This window comes from Myripristis murdjan, chromosome 9 (assembly GCF_902150065.1).
Source record: "Myripristis murdjan chromosome 9, fMyrMur1.1, whole genome shotgun sequence".
Classification (NCBI taxonomy): Eukaryota; Metazoa; Chordata; class Actinopteri; order Holocentriformes; family Holocentridae; genus Myripristis; species Myripristis murdjan.
In genome coordinates this window covers 20250925-20272507 of record NC_043988.1, presented here as the reverse complement: position 1 = coordinate 20272507, position 21583 = coordinate 20250925, and the positions used below count along the sequence as shown (strand labels likewise).

General features: G+C 39.7%; 1 protein-coding gene across 4 annotated transcripts in view; it reads left to right on the top strand.

Annotated features, from left to right (window-relative positions):
- Positions 1–21583, top strand: part of nipbla (NIPBL cohesin loading factor a) — a 42075-nt gene that overhangs the window by 17617 nt on the left and 2875 nt on the right. For all 4 annotated transcript variants that reach the window (XM_030059580.1, XM_030059578.1, XM_030059581.1 and 1 more), the window contains 33 exons: positions 73–286; positions 479–655; positions 2709–2885; positions 3371–3532; positions 3876–3979; positions 4199–4285; positions 4597–4828; positions 6175–6326; positions 6481–6561; positions 7141–7241; positions 7581–7710; positions 7879–7961; positions 8274–8406; positions 9775–9918; positions 10862–10948; positions 11404–11624; positions 11820–11922; positions 12072–12170; positions 12459–12605; positions 13124–13258; positions 13489–13587; positions 13756–13809; positions 13907–14015; positions 14240–14370; positions 15156–15296; positions 15561–15654; positions 15886–16040; positions 16913–17003; positions 18369–18542; positions 19124–19314; positions 19994–20101; positions 20786–20986; positions 21277–21423. In XM_030059580.1, the coding sequence (XP_029915440.1) occupies positions 73–286; positions 479–655; positions 2709–2885; positions 3371–3532; positions 3876–3979; positions 4199–4285; positions 4597–4828; positions 6175–6326; positions 6481–6561; positions 7141–7241; positions 7581–7710; positions 7879–7961; positions 8274–8406; positions 9775–9918; positions 10862–10948; positions 11404–11624; positions 11820–11922; positions 12072–12170; positions 12459–12605; positions 13124–13258; positions 13489–13587; positions 13756–13809; positions 13907–14015; positions 14240–14370; positions 15156–15296; positions 15561–15654; positions 15886–16040; positions 16913–17003; positions 18369–18542; positions 19124–19314; positions 19994–20101; positions 20786–20986; positions 21277–21423 (4464 nt within the window). The remainder of the gene's footprint in view (positions 1–72; positions 287–478; positions 656–2708; positions 2886–3370; positions 3533–3875; positions 3980–4198; positions 4286–4596; positions 4829–6174; positions 6327–6480; positions 6562–7140; positions 7242–7580; positions 7711–7878; positions 7962–8273; positions 8407–9774; positions 9919–10861; positions 10949–11403; positions 11625–11819; positions 11923–12071; positions 12171–12458; positions 12606–13123; positions 13259–13488; positions 13588–13755; positions 13810–13906; positions 14016–14239; positions 14371–15155; positions 15297–15560; positions 15655–15885; positions 16041–16912; positions 17004–18368; positions 18543–19123; positions 19315–19993; positions 20102–20785; positions 20987–21276; positions 21424–21583) is intronic.

The window sequence follows — 21583 nt, the reverse complement described above, 5'->3', positions numbered from 1 at the left end:
AACTTTGAAGTGAGAACAATGTCAAAAAATAACGTCAATATCCTCTCCTCACCTCTGCCACCCCTCTTTCAGGTGAAACGTGATAAGGATGGCAGTGTGTCAACAGAAGGGCACATGTGGGGCCAACCCAAGGTGAAATTGGAGAGGCTGGGTTTGGTGCAGGACTTTGAGAAGAGACCCAAACCTGTGGTGGTTTTGAAGAAGCTTTCTATTGACCAGGTCCAGAGGATCATCCGGCACAGCAAGTCTGGCAAGAACAGGCTCTCCTCAGGGAAGTCCGGCAAAAGTAAGGAGCACAAGCTTTTGCATACTTCCTGGCAATTAGATGATGGATATTGTTCACTGTCTCTTCCTCCTTGTCATATGGACCTCTTTCATTGTTTAGGCTGCTTTTCATTGATATTGCCTTTCCAACCATGACCACCTTTCTATAAACAGTTAAATTGACAGTATGTGTGTATGTGTAATAAACCCTCAGGTGGTATGGACCCAGCAGTTCTGAAGGAGCTGCCCCCAGAGCTGCTGGCAGAGATTGAGTCCACTATGCCGCTTTGTGAAAGGGTAAAGATGAACAAGAGAAAACGAAGCACTGTCAACGAGAGGCCCAAGTATGCTGAGGTCAGCTCGGATGAAGACTTTGACGCCAATGGAGAGTGTAAGTCCTTGGAGAAATTTTATTCCTTTAAAACTATAGGTTGGGGGGAGTGAGAATACGTGGAAAATAGTGAATATGTTGAAATTGCTGTCTGTTTTACACTATTCACTAGTGAGGGTTTCGCTTTTAGAATGATTTCGAATTTCGCTTTTTTTTTTTTTTTTGAATCATATGACAGTATTACTTTGAAACACAGTGGCAACAAATATGGTTCACAATTGATGAACAAATATGAAATGAAGAAGGTGAGACCCAAACAAACAAAAAAGCCCAAGCAAGTTTATTGTGTCATGTTTGCTTTGAAATGCTATTGTTTTGAGCATTGTTATTGTTCTTCATCATTACACAGTTCCATCTTCTTCATGACAAAAGTACTTGAACATATATTAAAAAAAAAAAAAGAATTTTATTTATTCTCTCCAGTGTTCGCCTCATTTAGCGGTCTTGTGCATAGAACTACATTATGCTTGGACCAGTCTTTAAAAATGAAACTGACAACAATGGTAACATAACCCACTGTTTAGCAGCTTGTCCAGCTGTCAGTTGTGATGCCACTTTGTGAGCTTCACAGAACTATCTCTTCATGCTTTATCTTCATACATCTGGAGAATTGACTTTTGACTGAAGAACTGGTGGATAAGTGTTGAAGATGGATGGATTTATTGTGGTTCCAAAGTGCTTAATTTCTGTTTTACAAATCCTACACACTCCACAGCTATTGTCTAGGTTGCTGTTTCTCTTATAGAAGCCTACATTTTCCCAGACCTCAGGACTTAGGTTTGGCGGAGCTGGAAATCTTGTGTCTGTCAGCCGTGCCAGTGTGCCGTGTTGTGGTTAGCACTTGGTGTAACAGGATATGGGGCTTTGAGCAACCTGCAACTCATACTGTTTACCCTGTGGGTGTTCGGTATGTTTTTCTAAGAATTGGGAGTAAATCTATTGAAAGCAATTAGAGTGATTGGTTCCATCAATTTCTTTTGAAGAAATTGGTTGTTTGGTTGGCTTGCACAACTGACTGACAGGTGCTAGGAGAAAGACAGTCTCGTGCAATAATAAGTTTACTTCTTGCACACCATCTGCAGTACAAAATGTCTTTTATTTAAGTACACATACTATTGTCTGGCCTGTAGGAGGCCAGACAATAGTAGGACTGTCGTCAGTATTCAAAATTAACTTTTTGGCTCATCTGCCAATGGCAGGTAAAGGGAGAAAATTTACTTTACATAAAACTGCATTATGCATTGTTTGACTAAAATTGTGACCTCAAGTCATGTCCTTGAGGTGCTTTGCCTAGTTTTAGGTGCTAGACCCCTTTATTGGCACTACGTTGTAGCGATGTTTGCATATTGGCCTGTTGACATCCTTGGCCTATCCGTGATCGTTAGCTTCATGGAAAGAAATAAACACAGAACATCCCAGCTGTTTTCTTTTTTGACCCAAACTTTTCTGGGGCCTCTGCCGCACCTGCCATGTTTAGTTAGCAATTTTACTTTGGGAGTACACTCCCTAAAGTAAGAGCAGGAAGTTATTGAAGCTAACGTGAAATAATGTTGAGACAAAGCAAGAGCTGCAGGTGAGAGGAGGGGCTGTGTGGCTACTGGACAGCAGTGTGCTCCATATGTGTCTGTTTCTGTGTGTGTGTGTGTGTGTGTGTGTGTGTGTGTGTGTGTGTGTGTGTGTGTGTGTGTGTGGCTGTCGGAGATGAGTGAGAAAGGTGAGAACGGTTTTACATTTTATTTACAGGGAAAATAAACCTATTGGGATCACCTCGCTGGTTTCTGCCAAGCCCAAAATTTTACCCTCATTTGGCGCTTGGTGGGTTTTAATTTTGGACCTTGGGCATCATACATATTACTAATATCAACATCAGTTCTCATTGGGCGATCATAACCAGTCACAATAAATTTCAGTAAAAATTGAGATGTTTGCTTCAAGGACAACAGGTCACTGTAGTGATGACTTGTTTGATAGTGTGTCATGTTGTGTCATTATTAGATTACTTGAGCCTGTTTGAAGGCTTTTCCTGAGTTATATCTCACTTTTGATGCTACAGCTGCAAGAAAACGGCAACGTCGAGACAAAGACAAAGCCTGGGAGCACGATGACAGAGAACGCCGGGGTTCAGGAGATCATCGGAGAAGCGGGGGTCACAGAGACAGCCGGCGAGGCTCAGGCAGTCGCTACAGGGACTCCTCTGATGAGGATTCTCCACCGCCCAGCATGAGCGAAGGTCTGTTTTCAAGCCATAGTGTAGAGTTGAGCTCTGTTAAACTGAATGTGAGGCTCATACAATCATCCGGTGTTTCTTTGCTGGGTCTTTTACCAATTTACAGTCAAATCTGCAGCCAAACAAAATTTGATATTTTACACCACAGGGATGAGTCCAAATCAAAATGCTAAATTTTTACTTTCATATGTATGAAAGGCAGCCTACATGTAATTATTTTTGTTTGTCCCAGATGTTTGATATCTATTGATGTTTTTTTGGATGATTCATGCTGCTCAGTGACAATGTAAAATGATACAAAAGAACACAAGAACATACAAAAAACAGCTTTGCAGGTGCTGGAGACAGGCTCACAAACAAAAACATTAGTGAAATTCCTTGGGGGGCTTGAATGGTGCTCACTCTGGCACACAAGGTCAAAACAAGATGATCCAAGAAGAGAAAAGATTGTAGAAAACAAAGGTAAAGATGCATTTTTTGTTTCGCAGTTGCCAGAAAAATGAAGATGAAGGAGAAGCAAAAGAAAAGGAAAGCATATGAACCCAAGCTGACCCAAGAAGAACTGATGGACTCGTCAACATTTAAGAGGTTCTTAGCCAGCATTGACAACATACTGGAGAATCTGGAGGATGTAGACTTCACTGCCATGGGTAAATATCAGATCTAACTGACTATCCAGTCATTATCATAACATGAAAATATTAGATACTGGCTTTGGATTTTCCTTCATTATCTTCTGAGCTGTTGAAAAATACAAAGATAATTCTTAAGAAGTGATTAATATGAGCTTATTTTGTTTTCATGTGGATGAAAATTGGTCATAGATAAATGTTTTCTGGTGTTTTTTTTCTCCACAAATTATTACTAGCACTTTTGTTAAAATTATTTGGGAAAACAACAATATAAATAACCTCGCCAAATATCATCGTGTTTTTCTTTAGTTTTTATATTATATATGTGTAATGTTTTCACTATTTATTTGTTTTCTAACAGCTGATGATGATGAGATCCCTCAGGAATTGTTGCTGGGTAAACACCAGCTGAATGAGCTGGGCAGTGAGTCTGCCAAGATTAAGGCCATGGGCATCTCCAGCAGGGTACTAAACAGTATTTAAATATTTGTGTAACATACTCATGCACATGTTTCTCTCAAATGCTAATACATGACTGTTTCTACTATTAATGTGTTAAATAAAAAACAGTATTCAAGCAAAATATGTTTTGCACTACATATTGACAGACTGTTGTGTGCTTGTTGTCCATTGTTGTCTATTGCTGTTGCACATTGGCCTAAATGGTGTTCTTTGTTGTCCCAGATCCCATCAGACAAGCTGGTGAAGCTGCTGAACATCCTGGAGAAGAATATCCAGGACGGGTCCAAGCTCTCCACTATGATGAACCATGTAAGCTCCCTCCTCTCTCTTTATGTGCCTCAGATGGTGTTTTATATTATTTACTTAGTCAACATGAAACTGGTGGATTTCCTGATTATGCTGGCAGAGAATTGGAAATGTGCATACAGTATTTGAATATTCTTGCTGCCCTTGACTATGTTGGTGTGCTAGCAAAATAAAGTTATCCAATAATGTCAAATTTGAAACTTCTCATTGAAATACTGCACAAGTGTGTCTTTGTTAGTGAGTAAAACAAAGGTGGCTCCCAGTTTGTAGACTTTCAAGACCTCAAAAATCATTCAATTCTTCTTTGCCCTCAGGATCATGATGCTGAAGATGAGGAGAGACTATGGAGGGACCTGATCATGGAGAGAGTCACAAAGTCAGCAGATGCTTGTCTGACAGCCCTCAACATCATGACTTCAACGCACATGCCTAAGGCTGTCTACATAGAGGATGTCATAGAACGGGTGCTACAGTACACCAAGTTCCATCTTCAGAATACACTGTATCCTCAGTACGATCCTGTCTACAGGGTAGACCCACATGGAGGTGAGAAAAAAGCAAAAACACCAGACCTTTATTATGAGCCTGGACCTTAGACTGAGGATACCTTCATGAAATTAAATTAATTCAGCCACGGACCCAAGTTGACCCAAGTACTCCATAGCAGACCCAAGAACTCCGTAGCAGAGTAATGTGGTGGATTTATGAGTGTCCATAAATCTTTGCCTGGGGATACAAGAAGATCCAAAAGCCTAGCAGACAGACAAACAGACATGGCAGGAAATGATCTCTGATGTCTGGGAGTCACAGGGCTCTCCTCCCAAGATACACCTCTCTCCATTACTGTTTTTATAGCCTTGTCCTGTCTTAACTCAAGTACAAATATTATGAACTATGGTAGGCAAGGGTTAACACGTCAGCCTCATGCAGAATTTTTCACAGCTGGATTGATGAGCCATGGTTTTCGGTCATCGTGTCATACTACTTTAGCTAACAAGTACTCCACACTGATTTCATTTCAACAATCAAGACTACAAACCTGGTAATGTTAAACTCATGTGGCCACTGTCACTCATGTCAGTGATGACTGATGATGCTTTACCATGACATGTTGAAACCATAGAAAAAAAACAAAAAAACAAGCCTTGATGTTAAAAAAAAAAATCACTGGCTGCCATTTTCTTACTGTCTGCACATATATATTGTCTGTCTTGTGTGACATTTCTTGCACATAATCCCTGAATAATCAGTGACTTACCCCAAATGTCGGGTATGTTAAGCTACTCAATGAAAGTCTAAGTTCCTCATTACTTTCTGCAGATTTTAGGTTACTTTACTAATTACTCTATTGCAAAAACTATTAGATTACTAATTTCTCATTATTTTTGTGTTGTTTATTTTATACTCTCCACTACAGAATTGGAACCCCCACCCCAAAAAAAAAAATCATAATAAAAAGCTCCTGTGCTCAAGTAATGAAAATAATTAGAATTTTATTTGAACAGTAACTTTAACGTGTTTACTGAAAATTAAAATGTAATCCCTTACATTTTCATGTTACATATCATGTAATCTAATTACAGTAATCTGAGTAAATGTTATCTAATCATACATCAACCAGGAGCTGAACACTAGAATTTGACACACTCAAATGGCCACCTGTGGTTCCCAGAGACGCTGCAAACCTTTCAACAACATTTCTGCTGTGGTATCCCTGAAAATCCCAGCAGTCCAAGGCATACTGGCTAAGACACTGTCAGAGGCTTAAAAAGAGCATTAAATTTGCTAGAGCAGCTTGCCTAGTGGCATACAAAATGTATTTTGTTATGCAAGAAAAAACTTTGTGCCCACAGAGAAGAAGTTTGAAAATAACTGCTTTTGTTCATATACAGGTGGTATGTTGAGCTCCAAGGCCAAGCGAGCTAAGTGCACCACACACAAGCAACGTGTAATTGTCATGTTGTACAACAAGGTGTGTGACATCGTCAGCAACATCTCAGAGCTTCTGGAGATCCAGCTGCTTACAGACACCACCATCCTCCAGGTAAGTTTAACAAGGCAAATAATTGGTTGATAATGATGTTAAGTTGATGCAAGACTACTTCATTTGGCTAACTCTTAACACGGCCTTCTTAATCTGATTTCTCACTCTCCTGTTTCCTCATGTCTTCTTGACTCTCTTCCTTTCTTTTGCCCAGGTTTCTTCCATGGGAATCACTCCGTTCTTTGTGGAGAATGTCAGTGAGCTGCAGCTGTGTGCCATCAAACTGGTTACAGCAGTAAGCATTTTATTTTTACGTGACTAAAAAGAACAAAAGGTTAAAGGATTCTAAGTCAGTAGTTGTCTGAATATGCTCTCTTGCAATTCTCTGGTTTAGCATTAGAGCTGCAAACAACGATTAATCTGTCGTTTATTCGTAGTTTGGTCCATAAAATGTCAGAAAATGGTGAAAAATGTTGATCACAAATGTTGATTTCCACCAGCTCAAGGTGACGTCCTCAAATGTCTTGTTTTGTCTGAAACAGCAGTCCACTTCCCAAAGATATTTAGTGTACTGTCATAGAGGACTAAAGAAACCAGAAGCTGGAAGTAGAGAATTTGGAAATTTTCTTTTCAAGAATGACTCCACGCGATTAATTGGTTGTCAAAATAGTTGGCTATTAATGTAATAGCAGGCAACTAATTAATTATTTGACTAGACATTGCAGCTCTAGTTAGCGTAAATGGAAGTGTTTTGAGACATTCAGGTACATGATTTTCTGCCAAACATTAGATTGTTCCAATTCACTTGAACTCTCTTCTGATCTAATATTCTGTAATAGACTAACCCTCCACCCCATTATTGCCTGTCAACCAGGTTTTCTCACGTTATGAGAAACATCGGCAGCTCATCCTGGAGGAGATCTTCACCTCTCTGGCCAGGCTGCCTACCAGCAAACGCTCCCTCAGGAACTTCAGGTATTCAGTTTGATTTGTATTTGCATACATTGTTTGTCATTGGGTTTTGCAAGCAAGAAGCATACATGACGATGCTTGAATATGTCCTTAATGCAATAACTTGGGCCGAGTGCGGTCTCAGTTTTTCTCCCCATCTCCATTTGCTCTACAGTGATCTGTGTCTATACTTCCAAAGTTGTCTACATTCTTTTCACAAACCAGACTGAACCTACATAACACACTCGTCCAGTGAAATACTCTACTGCCCAATTACAGTAGTCCTCAGCCACCTCTGCCAATAATAAAATTGATATTCTATCATCTAACGAGTGAGCTGATCCCAACCTTTGTTATCCTTAGGCTGAACAGTTCAGACCAGGATGGTGAGCCAATGTACATCCAAATGGTGACAGCGCTGGTGTTGCAGCTCATCCAGTGTGTGGTCCACCTGCCCAATGACAAGGACAGCTTAGAGGAGTACGACAGCAAGGTAGGGCAGCAGGCAAACACACTAAGAAACACCATGTGTAAATAAAAGCACACACCAACACACACACACACACACACACACACACACTCTGATATAACATTTACAAATGATAGTACATTAACATGAGTTGGATTTAATCCAGGTGAATTCTCCTTTTTTATGTTTTAGGTGGATCAAGATGTGTTGATAACCAACTCGTATGAGACCGCCATGAGGACAGCACAAAACTTCCTCTCAGTCTTCCTCAAGAAGTAATAACCCTCATGCGGCCTTTAATATGCTGGATTTTAATGAAACTATACTGTGGCATTTATGCTGCACATACTGGCTCAGCCACATTCTCTCAATCAGGAGCCTTAGTTTAAGCTTAAGCAAGTAATTTGTTGATTAGATTTCTTACATTTGTTTAATAGTTGCCTGACAGTGTTTCATTCTCTGTTTCTTAATTTTCTACTTACTTTATGGCCCTTCACCCTTTGTCATTGTGCTTTCCTTTCATCCCTTAAATTTCCTTTCCCCTTTCACCCTTCCTCACACCTCCTCTTTCTCCTTCCTTCTTCCAGGTGTGGCAGTAAACAAGGAGAAGAAGACTACCGGCCATTGTTTGAGAACTTTGTTCAGGACTTGTTGTCTACAGTCAACAAACCAGAGTGGCCTGCTGCTGAGCTGCTGCTTAGTCTGCTTGGCAGACTACTGGTTAGTGTTGCAGTCTCTGGGGCCCTTTCTAATTAGAACTGTGACCATGTATGTTTCAGTGTTCGCAGAATACAGTTTACTTGGCAGACCACTCATTGGTTGTACAGTCTCAACAAGTATTATTTTGTAATTGTAACCATGTGGATATTTATGGTTCTCCACAGAGTGTACAAGAAAGAGCTATCACATGTTCTTTCCATGAATAGAGTTACCAAATGAATAGCAGATGAAAACTGTGATCATTGATGGGTTTAACTTTTTAATACCCTACAATATGGTAGGAGAAAAGTAGAAAATGTATTTTAAAATTTTGAAATAGATTTTAAAGTCTTAAGTCATGGCTTTTCCTGACTTAAAATTTTCCTAGTCAGCCAATAGCTGTTAGTCATCGCATCTTTATGATATTAATTTGATTGTGAAATATATATTTTGGACCCTCAGAAATTGGGTTGAGTTTGTGGCTGAGAAAGAATGTTTTAAGTAAATTTGTTAACACTCTGTTACATTACAAAAAATACAAGACTGTAATAATGGGTTTTTAAAATATAAATTTTACAAGTGCACACATGACACAAGCCACCTGACACTAGCAAAAGTGGTAATCATTCTGAATGTGTAGGAACTAGGTGGCTAACTTAAGGCTACTTCCCTGTTTCAGATTATAAGTCATGTTTGAGGTAGATGAATGAAAGACAAATCTTTGCCAACAGAGTTTGCATGTCACCTTCTTGGGGTTGTCCTTTACCCTCTCAAAATGATCGCGTTTTTTCCTGGCCAGTATAATCTAGTAAATGCAGGGACCAGACGTGTAAACAATGTCTGTCCCTGTCTGACTGAGTATCACAACTTCCTCTGTCTCGTTTCAAATTAAAAGGCCTCTAGGGTTTTATACACGGTCCAGCCATGATAAGTTTTGAACTAGTCTTGTTAACGACAAAGCGGAGCTTGGTTGACTAAGACTCGAGGTTCAAATTATTCCAGCAGAGTGCACCCTTGCATCTATCACTGGTCATTAATTATTTCTTAATTTTGATATGTTGGAATGAACCATAGAAACAAAGTGGGGTATATGATGTGTGCATTTTCATGTTATACATAATATATCATCACATCTGTCTGTCATGGCTTCTATCTTACTTGTAGAACACTATTCTCAGTGTCAAATTTTAATCACACAAAGTAAAAAGTACAGGCGAGTTTGACTTATTTGCATGGTGACATAATAGAATCATTGTGGGTCACTATTTTTCCTTGTTCACCGAAGCTGGGTCATGCATGTAGTGTGACATTGTAACTATTTGACCATAGTCTGTTGGTGACCTCTGTCCTCCTGTCCTACCCCTCTTTCTCTGTCTCCACTTTCCCCAGGTGCACCAGTTCAGTAACAAGCAGACAGAAATGGCTCTGAGAGTGGCATCCCTAGACTATTTGGGAACAGTGGCCGCCCGTCTTCGGAAGGACGCAGTCACTAGCAAGATGGACCAGAGGTCAATTGACCGAATCTTGCAAGAGGTAGATAAATGCCTTCCCATTTGTTGATATCAATTGAGGATAGAAGCTCTTATTTTCTCTGTAGCTGCAGAACTAAGAATAATGGAATGACCAGGGACCACGTGGACAATTTAGAGGTCGCTTAAGGAGCACTTTAACTGTAATGCATAATTTTTGTGCCAAGTACTCACCTTCTGCTGCCTTTAACCTCAGATGAAAAGCTTTACTCACAAGCTTTAATAATAAACTCCTATTCCAAAAATACTAGCCCTCTCTGATGTAATGGGGAAAATTGGGCCCATAATTTCACAATTTTACAACATGAAAAAGCTATCAAAAGTTCAGTTCAGCTATCAAAACTTCAAGGACGCACTGGTAGCTCATCTGATAGAGCGCGTACCACTTTTCAACGATGAGTCCTGACTGCAGTGTCCTGGGTTTAAATACGAGCCCAGGCTCTTTGCTGCATGTCATCCCATCTCTTTTCCCCACCTTTCCTGTCACTCTCTCTACTGTCACTATTAAATAAAACAGAAAAGGCAAAAAAAGTTAAGTTTAAAATACTTAGTATTTTCCAAAATTTCCACAGATGAGTCTAAGATAGTGAAACCAAGAGATTATTGATGTCTTTGTACTGCAACCTCTCCACTACAGTGATTCACCCTCATGAACATTATTGACATTACAGAGCTACATAGATTCTATTCTCAAATTTGTGGGTAGCAGAGGTTGCAAATGGTCTAGTTGAATACAATTCCGTGCCTCATACTGGCAATTACCTGACATTGGTTCCTGGCTTATGCTGACTTTCTGCTGTCTTTGCTATTTAACTTCAGTGAATATCCACAGTAAAAAGTTAAAGAAGATTCACTTTGCAATCTTGCATATAAAAAGTATGTGAGTAAGTTTCATTTTAATTCTGTGATTTAAACTTTTTTTGTGGTCTTTCTTTCTTTTTCTGTAGACCCCAGGAAATGATGAGACTCAGCAGCTGCAGAAGGCTCTACTGGACTACTTAGAGGAAAATGCTGAAACTGATGCCTCTCTGGTGGTGAGTTTACCACACCGGTGGTGACTTAAAAAACTGGTGGACCTTTAAACCTATGACCCTACTTAGTGTTTGGTAGGCCTGAGTTTATTAATTTAATAATGTCATTTGGTTATTTGGTGTTGCAAGTCTTTTAAAAACACTGCTAATTGGTAAACTTTATACCCCAGTTATGTATATCGCCTTTAATCAGCTGCTACATTTGCATACTCGGCGACTGCTGCTCTGCTCTAGTCTCTACTATTATAACCCCTCTTCCCCCACCCCTTCAGGCAAGAATGTCCCTTCACACACCTTTTCATTCTTCTGAGGTCCATAGGCAACACATAAGAAACGAATAACAATGTGGGCATGTGCAGAAAAATTGCTTATACTATGACTAAATTTCTTTTTTCGCAGATTTTTATTTTAAGGAAATAAGCTCATATAGACACTGACATTTTCTCTCTCTCTTCCAGTTTGCTAGAAAATTCTACATTGCCCAGTGGTTCCGGGATGCCACTACAGAGGCTGAGAAGTCCATTCGGAACCAGAATCAGAAAGATGAGGACTCTTCGGATGGGCCGCACCATGCCAAGGAAGTGGAGACCACCGGCGAAATTATGCAGCGTGCTGAGAAGCGCAAGAAGTTCCTGCGCACCATCATTAAGACCACACCAGCTCAGTTCACTACACTGAAGTAAGAGCCGGGATATCTGTTGGCCTTGTCCATGCATTTCATCATACCACTTCATCCCAGTTTTGTAATAGTTTGCTTTTCCACTCCTGTCTCTGTCTCCTCTCTTGCTGTTGTAGCTACTTGTCAGCGACAGTGTTATGTGTCATTTGAATGATTATCTAACCTTACTCTTCTCTTTGCTCTCCTCTTTTACAGAATGAACTCTGATACTGTGGATTATGATGACTCCTGTCTGATTGTGCGTTATTTGGCCTCCATGAGGCCGTTCGCCCAGAGCTTTGATATTTATTTAACTCAGGTAAGATTTGAATATTACTATCTTACGTAGCAGTCTCTGTTCATTCACCATATACCTTAATGTAGTTCCATTATTGCTACTGAACGTCTGAAATGTTCAGTCTCTTTCAGTTGACCCTCCTAAAACCTGTAACATGGTTTTGTTTTTAGATCTTGCGAGTCCTTGGAGAAAGTGCCATCGCTGTAAGGACTAAAGCCATGAAATGTTTGTCTGAGGTTGTGGCTGTAGACCCCAGTATACTGGCAAGGGTATGTGTTTTTGAGAGATATATTTGTTGTTTTTCATGAGTCTTGCAGATGCATGAATTTCTATTTTCTACATTTATTTTATCATCTCTCCCCGTCTGTTGTTGTCAGTTAAAATATATTTCTGTATTTAGATATTCTGTTCTAGGCTGTTCTATAATAATAATATAGATAATAATAATACTCTAAATTCTTTTCAGTTCAAAACTTCTTGTTGGAAATTCTCTGTGGGTCTTTTTTTCTTCTCATGTTGTGTGGAGCACTGATCTTCTCCTGTTTGTTTGTTTACAGTTGGACATGCAGCGTGGCGTCCATGGCCGGTTGATGGACAACTCCACCAGTGTAAGAGAGGCAGCTGTTGAACTGCTGGGACGATTTGTGCTCAGCAGACCCCAGCTCACTGAGCAGTACTACGACATGCTGATAGAGAGGATACTGGTAAATTCTCCTTTTATTTTAATATGGTTTCCCCATGGCTTTCAGGAGCTGAGGAGCAGAAAACCACCATATAGAGAGAAATCTTTTAGAACCTATTGAAATACATGGGATGTGAAAAACTGGAACAGTTTAATGAAAACTTAGAAAGCTGCACAGTCTTTTATGTATATTTCATGGCACCACAGAGGCAGTCATTCTGATGGCTACGTTCTATACGTTACTGATTGAGAAACACAATCCAACTCAAAAAAGCTTTCTACTACTCTTTGTACTCACAGTCCTAGGAGTAAATGCATTGAAATTGTTGTGCCTGTTGTCATGGAAATAGTCTGGAGGGTTCATGAAAAGTTCACTGTGCTCTTTGAATGGTTTTATACTGCCACCTATTGGCAGAATAATGCCATTGCACCCAATAGAGTTTGTAAATAGAAAAAAAGACTCTGATATTTATTTATTGTTTTGAGAACATTGCACAGCTTTTGTCAATCCAAAATACAATAGTGTTTCTGGGTCCACAGGACACTGGTATCAGTGTGAGAAAGCGAGTGATCAAAATCCTACGAGACATCTGTCTGGAGCAGCCAACCTTCAGCAAGATTACAGAGATGTGTGTAAGGATGATCCGCAGGGTCAATGATGAGGAGGGTATCAAGGTATGTATGCAGTCAAATTATCAGCAACTGAGCCTTTTCTGTTCACATTCTTTTGGCCTTCATCCCTCATCTAAATTCTTGTTCCTTTGCCATACTGCTTTACATAGTCTGTGCGTTTTTTTTTTTTTTTTTAATCTTGTCCAAAGAATATTGTTGCATTGTCCAATATTGTCCATGAAATGTGAAACCTTTCAGAAAATCCATGCATTGTGTATTTTGTTTTTTTATAGAAATTGGTAAATGAGACATTCCAGAAGCTGTGGTTTACTCCAACTCCAGCCCATGACAAGGAGACCATGACCAGGAAGATCCTCAACATCACAGATGTGGTGAGTTGTTTACTTTTGTTCTTAGTCAAAAAACCTGATTCTTCAGTTTCCCATAAGAATTACAGTATTGAGCCTCTACAAATAGTCATCCGCCTTCATTTGATCATTTTTGTGTAATGAGGAATGCTGGCCACTGTTTTTAATTCTCATTTCTGATGTCCGCCTCAGGTTGCAGCATGTAGAGACACCGGCTATGACTGGTTTGAGCAGCTTCTTCAGAATGTAAGTATATAGTTCTGTGTTGGGGCCCCACCTGGGGAACACGCTAGTGTCAAGTCCCTGCCTTTTTAAAAATTGAAAATTATCCCTCTTGTTCCAGCTGCTAAAGTCTGAGGAGGAAGCATCCTATAAGCCAGCCAAAAAGGCTTGTGTTCAGCTTGTTGACAATCTGGTGGAGCACATCCTCAAATATGAAGAATCCCTTGCAGGTTTGCTATTTTGTTTATCTGCTGGTAAAAGACAACAACTAGCATTTTTACCTCCAGTTCAGTTAGTCAGACTTTTTGCCGTAGTAAAATTGGTACCAATGCTTGCAAATGAGAGATATGAAAAAGATATGAGCATATTTTCGCATTTTGACCACACTTTGCATTCAAATCACTTGTCGAAGTCGGCAGTAACCACTTTCATTGTTTTTTCCTCTGCTCTGTAGAGAACAAGGGTGTAAACTCAACACGGCTGGTGGCATGCATCACCACATTGTATTTGTTCAGTAAAATCAGGGCCCAGCTAATGGTCAAACATGCCATGACCATGCAACCCTACCTGACCACCAAGTGCAACGTAAGTCATCTTTGTTAATTAAGTCATTTTCACATTGCTTAAGGAATGACCTGTACATCAACATGGATTTTCAAATTTCCACACTAACTTGCAACTCTGCCACTGCAGTAGGCTGCATTTTCCCACCGCATTCTGGCATTGTCAAAATTGTATTGATTGGCTCAAGGTGAAGGCACTACCATTACAGGCTGAAGTAAAAAATAATTATCATATCTCCTACACATTGGAGTTACAATAGTTAGATGACTTAGTGATGATGTAGTCCATATATCTAAATATACTTACTCTACAAATTAACACTGGATTTCGTATCAGTTTGATTTACTCGGCCACCATGTTTCCCTTTTAGAGGTTTTTATTTACTCATCAAAGGGCATGACTGCATCATTTTTGCAGTCAGCCAATACAACATGCTACAAATACAAGATACTACAAATGACCCCACATAAGTGTTTGTGCATTTTTACATGATAGATTTGAAATTTTGACCTTTTTAACAATGTAAAATTTGTTAGCCATTTAACAAACTGACTGCATCGTGTTTGTTTGGGCATTATGTTTTCTGTTGTCCTGTTTATCCCATAGTGCCAGTGACTTCACTGTTTTGCAGAAACACAGTTAAGAGTAATGTTATCTAAGTCATAATAGTACAGTTTCATTCGTTCTGTTAAATATTATTGTCAGGAAGTTATCATTGTGGTCATCATCATTTTAATTTGTTTGTCCTTAAGATTCCCGCGCTAACAGTAATTTTAATCATTGGCATTACATTGTATTACCTGCAGACTGCCAATGACTTCATGGTCATTTGTAATGTGGCAAAGATTTTGGAGCTTGTGGTTCCTCTGATGGAGCACCCCAGTGAGACTTTCCTTGCTACCATAGAAGAAGACCTCATGAAGCTCATCATCAAATATGGCATGACGGTACGTGGCAGTGTGTAGGAGTCTGTATGTAAAACCTCTCAGAAATTTGGCACTGACAAAAAACACTGTCTTCAAACTAAGACATAATTGTGATTCTTAATCATGGTAATATTTGGAATAATAATAATAATAATAATAATGTGCACTCCCAGCTTTACTCATTTTGGGGTCTTATTTTTTAACACCATTGTTGTACCAGTCTTGGTCTTGAAATGTAAACATGTCATGTTCTATAGGACTTAAATCTCTTGATCTTTCCTCTAGGTGGTCCAGCACTGTGTGAGCTGTCTGGGAGCTGTTGTTAACAAAGTCACACACAACTACAAGTTTGTCTGGGCTTGCTTCAACAGGTTCTATGGTGAGATGTTTTGTTCTGTTTAAACAAACAATTCATTGGAATGCAATAAACATTTTTTTTTTTTAAACTTAACCATGAATGTGGTGTTCATAAGTGGTATGTCCGGAAAATGTGGAAGGAAAAAAATAATGCCGCCCAACAAATTAACTAGAGAGTATTACTTATGCAAGACTGGTCGATTGCTTACGATTAGCCTAAAACGCTTTTTTTGTTTGTTGCTATTTTCCTCAGGTGCGCTTAACAAGTTGAAGATTCAGCATCAGGAGGACCCTAACAGCACCACGTTGGTAGCCAATAAGCCCTTCCTACTGCGATCGCTCTTCACTGTGGGCGCACTAGGACGACACTTTGATTTTGATTTAGAGGACTTCAAGGGCACCAACAAGGTAGGACTATAACTTTACATGTGCAATTTCAAGCTTTTTTTAAACATTCCAACCTAATCTAATGTGCCGAATGAGTGCTGAGTAGGCTAGGGATGGCGAAAATGGAAAATTTTCTTGGTCGACCACCGGGCCTCATTAATCGGTTTATTTTGGTTAACCGAGAATATTATTTGACTGTCTGTAAAGTTTACAGACAGTCAAAAACGCGACCGTGTCCATTCTGTACCACGGATGTCCCCTCAGCAGGCCCAAAACCAATTCAGACATAAGATAATATGGAACACCATTCATCCCGAAGTCAATTCAACAAACATTATCACTAACTATACGTGATCACCATAAGATTGGCTTGTTTCTCCGGTCTGTCTCTACCGAGCTGAGCTCTGTGCGTAATGACGTAATCCAAACCCGGCAGATCGTCCCGTCGCCATGTTTACTGTATTAAACTGTATGTGGGTTCATGAGCAACTTCTTAGCTTTCAGGAACAGTTGGAATTTTTGCGATAGAGCAAACTTTATGGAAGTTACGGTATTTACAATATGACATGCGCATTTGTGTCAGTGACGACACATTCGGCCTTAACCGACAAGATTATTCGGTTAAAGTTCAAACGGTCAACAACCGGTCAAACGGCCACCAGTTAGCAACACAAGAGTAGGCTCCACCATCCTGCAACCCTAATTAGGACAAGAGGATTGGAACATGAATGAATGAATGAATCAACCTAATCTAGGGCCAGGACAAAAATAAGGTTGAATGCGGATCCAATAACAAAACAATAGTTGCCATACCACTCCTACAGCAAATGGTCAAATATTACACTGTTGTGCCACAAATCTGTATTTACCATTTGTGTGTTTGTTGTGTCCAGGTGGTGATTAAGGAGAAAGTGCTGGAGTTGTTGCTCTACTTCACAAAGCATGAAGATGAGGAGGTCAAGACTAAAGCCATCATCGGCTTAGGTAAGAAAACAATACTTCTGTATTTAAAGGTCATCATATTTGCACATGCAAAAAATCAACAACATTATCAAGTAACTTTTTTCCCAAAGTTGGAATGTGGCAACATCTCTTCTTGTAAACATGGATAATATTCTGTCATTTGGAGATTCTTTGGTTTTAAGCCAAATAATGACATTTATATTATAGTCGTCTTAGGGTTTTATCACGAAATCAGGAGTCAGCAGGGAAATCTACTGTGTGATGCATGATAACTTGTTCTTGCCTAATTGTCTGGTCTCTGTGTATTTGACCCAAAACATGTTTCATGATCTGTGTGTGTGTTTAGGAGTTTAGGAGTTTATTAGGATCCCCATTAGTCTTCACTGAGGTGAAGACTATTCTTCCTGGGGTCCAAATTAAAGAAACACTCAACTTACATACAACGAGTATACAGAAATACTTGAAAAAGGAAATGCAATTACATTGAATAATTAAACATATAGCAAACAATAACAACAATGTCAATTCATTCACTGCATTGCAGCTACACTTTGGTTGACAACCTGCTAAGTAAACTTAAAATTTCTACTAATTATCTCTACTTTTAATTTCTTTTTGAATCTCCATTTATTATCTATCATAATTACATTTGTAGGGAGCTTATTCCAATATGTTATTGCTCTATAAATTACAGTTCTCTTAAGTGCATTTGTTCTAGGTAGAGGCAGGGTAAAGTGAACGCCCATGGCTTGTCTAGTGGCATAGCCATGTCTAGTATTTGTTGGTTGTATCTTTAACAGTAAATTATTAGGTTTTCCACAATTATAAACATTAAACAAAAATGTCACAAGACTACATGCCAGTCTCTGATCCACCATCATCCATGACAAAGCCCCATGCATCCACTCAACACTACGTCTCCCTGTGCAGCGCAGTGCAAGTCGTGCTGCCCTATTCTGAGTGATTTGGAGTTTGTGCAAGTCTTGTTTTGGAGCACTAGACCATGTTATTGGACAATAGTCAAGACAGGACAAAACTAGAGATTGCAATACAAGTTTGATCACTGAATCAGACAACAAGTGTGAGGCCCTCCTTATCATCGAAATGTTACTACTCATTTTAGACACTATTTTGTTAATATGCGATGACCATGAAAGTGTTTGATCAATGACCACACCCAGTATGTGTGTGTGTGTGTGTGTGTGTGTGTGTGTGTCATGCATTGCATTTTTTAAAATTGCGTACATCTTGCCTGCACTCATACAGGACAACAAAAAGTATCACATTTGTTACAGATTAGCAAAGAGGGTGACGGCATCATTCGGGGCCACTGACATGTTTACATTTAATTGCTCTAAATTATGTTTACTCATTGTTTTCCATTAGGCTTCCTTGTGATCATGCATCCCAGCCAGATGTTTGTGCCCGAGGTGAAGGCCTTGTACAATGGCATCCTGGCTGACACCACCTCTTCCATCAACCTCAAGATTCAGATCCTCAAAAACCTCCAGACATACCTGCAGGAGGAGGACACGCGGATGCAGGAGGCCGACAGAGAATGTATGTGAAGGCCTCCTCACGGCTGTATCAGTAGTAGTGCAGGTTCACATAATGAAGGTGTTAAGATAGCTTTTTACACAGATGGAAACATTTTTTGTTGGTGGCACAAATCAAGAGCAATCAAAGATTGAGTATGACCGACTTGGAAAAAAAAAAAAAAATTAATAATAATAGGCAGCTGGACATGTGGTGAAGTCATCAATGAGGGGTGATTCTTTACCCACAACAGTTTACCAGTTTTGGAACATCTCTGAATAGGCTCAAGTTTGAACTGCAATAAGGTGTAACTCAATTCAGTATTTTTTTGTCATTTGGCTTATTTAAATTAAGGAACTGTAGAGTGCATCAAAATTTCACAACCCAAACAGTCTGAAAAGTTGAAACTGGTAGATCTTCTCATGGAGTGCAAGTTAAGGTCATTTGCTAATGAAGAGCCAATGAAGTCTGTAAAAACTGTTGCAAAAGGTTTCATCCTACAACAATGCAGCAAGGGTGATTTAAGTTATTATTATTATTGTTATGATATGGCCTTCATTAGAGTGTCAGACCATGTTGTTAGAAACTTGTTTGTTTCTTCGCAGGGAAGAAACTGTCAAAACAGGAGGATCTGAAGGAGATGGGGGACATTTCTTCAGGGATGAGCAGCTCCATTATGCAGCTCTATCTTAAGCAGGTGCTGGAGGCATTCTTCCACACACAATCCAGTGTACGGCACTTTGCTCTCAACGTCATAGCTCTCACACTCAACCAGGGCCTCATCCACCCTGTACAGGTAAGAGGGGCAACGGAAACAATTATAGTTAGTGGTGGTATGTCATCTGTCTTATGTTCAGTAGCTGTATCATTTTTATAAGTTGTGGCACGTTCACTCAACCATCCTGTCCACTGTAATTAACAAACTGTGAAGTCCCGCTTTCACAGTAGAAATGAGTTAGCCTTATATTTAGACTGAAAGACGATTCTTTTTCCACTCCATCATTATTTAGTCTGAAATGACCTGTTAGCTGATTTCTGTAAACTAACTCTGTGGAACAGAGCTAGGCTAATTCTAACAGCCCAGTCTTAGCTAATATGCTATGATCTCCCTGGCTCTGGCATGGCTTGATTACATCAACATTTGTCCTGCCCTGCAATGGTGCTGCTGATTGGCCCGGTTCTTTTTTTCAACTGAGCAATTGCACTGAAATTGGGCAAGCAGACTGGTACGAATTGTTGCTAGAAAGTGTGATTCACAGGACTTGAACCAGACCTGAAATTAATATGTTTGCTAATTAGAGACAGAACAGCACTAAAAATTACTTTGGTTTTTCTTTTGTATTTTCCCTCAACACATAACTCAGCTGCATCCTATTTCTGTGTCCATAGAGGTCCTATTTAAATGTGTGCATGTTATTATGTAAATACGAATTACATCCCAACTGCAACCCTCTGTCTCTATGCTGTGTCTACAGTGTGTCCCCTACCTCATAGCCATGGGAACAGACCCAGAGCCCAGTATGAGGAACAAAGCTGACCAGCAACTGGTGGAGATTGACAAGAAATACACAGGATTCATCCATGTGAGTTGATGTCCCGAGTCACATCCAGTTTCTGAATGAATGACTCATTTTGCTGTGAGTTGCTATGAGGACATGAGTAGAACAAGCCATTTCAGTCTGGATGAAGAATTCCCTGAGAGTGTAAAAATTAGTTGATTGACAGATTAGTCAACGCTATCAGTCCTCAATACTGAGTAACCATCAGATGATAGATTAGTCTGCTAGTAAGATTTTCAATCTTGACGTGATAGACTGCTTAAGATAAGCCAGAGCTGTGTGTTATTTTCGAATATCGCAAACAAGAAAAGACATTGCACATTTCACTCAGTGCCAAATCCCCATTTTTGAAAAAGGCAGAGTGAACACTGACCACTTCAAATTCATTCATGTTCATGGCTGCTTTGTTGTACATGGACTTGTTGAGACAGGTTGGTGAGTGGATTTCAGCCTTCCATTGAGTTTAAATGTTGACAGTACCGCAAATGAAAGTGTTGTTTCTTCAAGTTCTAGCTTTTAATAGCTCTCTCAACATTCATAATGTAGATTGAACTTTCCACTCATGGTGAAATAGTGATTCTGTGAACATGGTTTCCAAATTTACAATATTTTCATGGCAAATTTTTAAATTGATGGTGTTTCCTACTCACAGTTGACCTAATAGTTTCTTAGTGTCTAACCTTTTCGCCTTATTATCTTGTTTCTCAGATGAAGGCAGTTGCTGGGATGAAGATGTCATACCAAGTCCAGCAGGCGATTGCCTCGTCCCGTAGGACCATTATAAGAGGTTTCAGACAGGACGAAACCCACTCAGCACTCTGCTCACACCTCTTCACCATGGTCAGGGGGAACCGGCAGCACCGGAGGGCCTTCCTCATCTCTCTGCTCAACCTCTTTGATGACAGTGCTGTGAGTTAACATGCACTTAACAGCTGACAGTGCCCAAAGTCAGCTGACGTTTCCTTGTTAGTCTCTACCAACTGAATGACATGCTAGGTGAAAAAAATGAAAGCACATTTAAGCTTGTTAAATAATTGTCAGATGTTACATTTTAACCATTTTATGTTTGCCATTGTTGCACAAAAGTGTTAACAATTGTGTAAGTTCAGTTTACCCATTCCAGATTTGCTTTCCATTTTCTGTACTGGTTGTCTCTAAATCATGCTCTTTCCCTCTCTCTTCTTCTTTCCACTCTGCAGAAGACAGAAGTGAACATGCTGCTGTTTATAGCTGACAACCTGGCCTGTTTCCCATACCAGAGCCAGGAGGAGCCTCTGTTCATTATGCACCACATAGACATCACCCTGTCTGTGTCTGGAAGTAACTTGTTGCAAACCTTCAAAGAGGTAGGACTCCATTACTTCTAAAGGTTGCTAATTTTAAGTGTTATTCCCATGAGGATATGAGGTTGAAGAATCTTTAAGAACACATGACATGTCAAGTTAATAGAGCCCATTGAGGAAGCAGATTCAGTTTAATTTCTTCTCCAATTTCTTTACTACATCC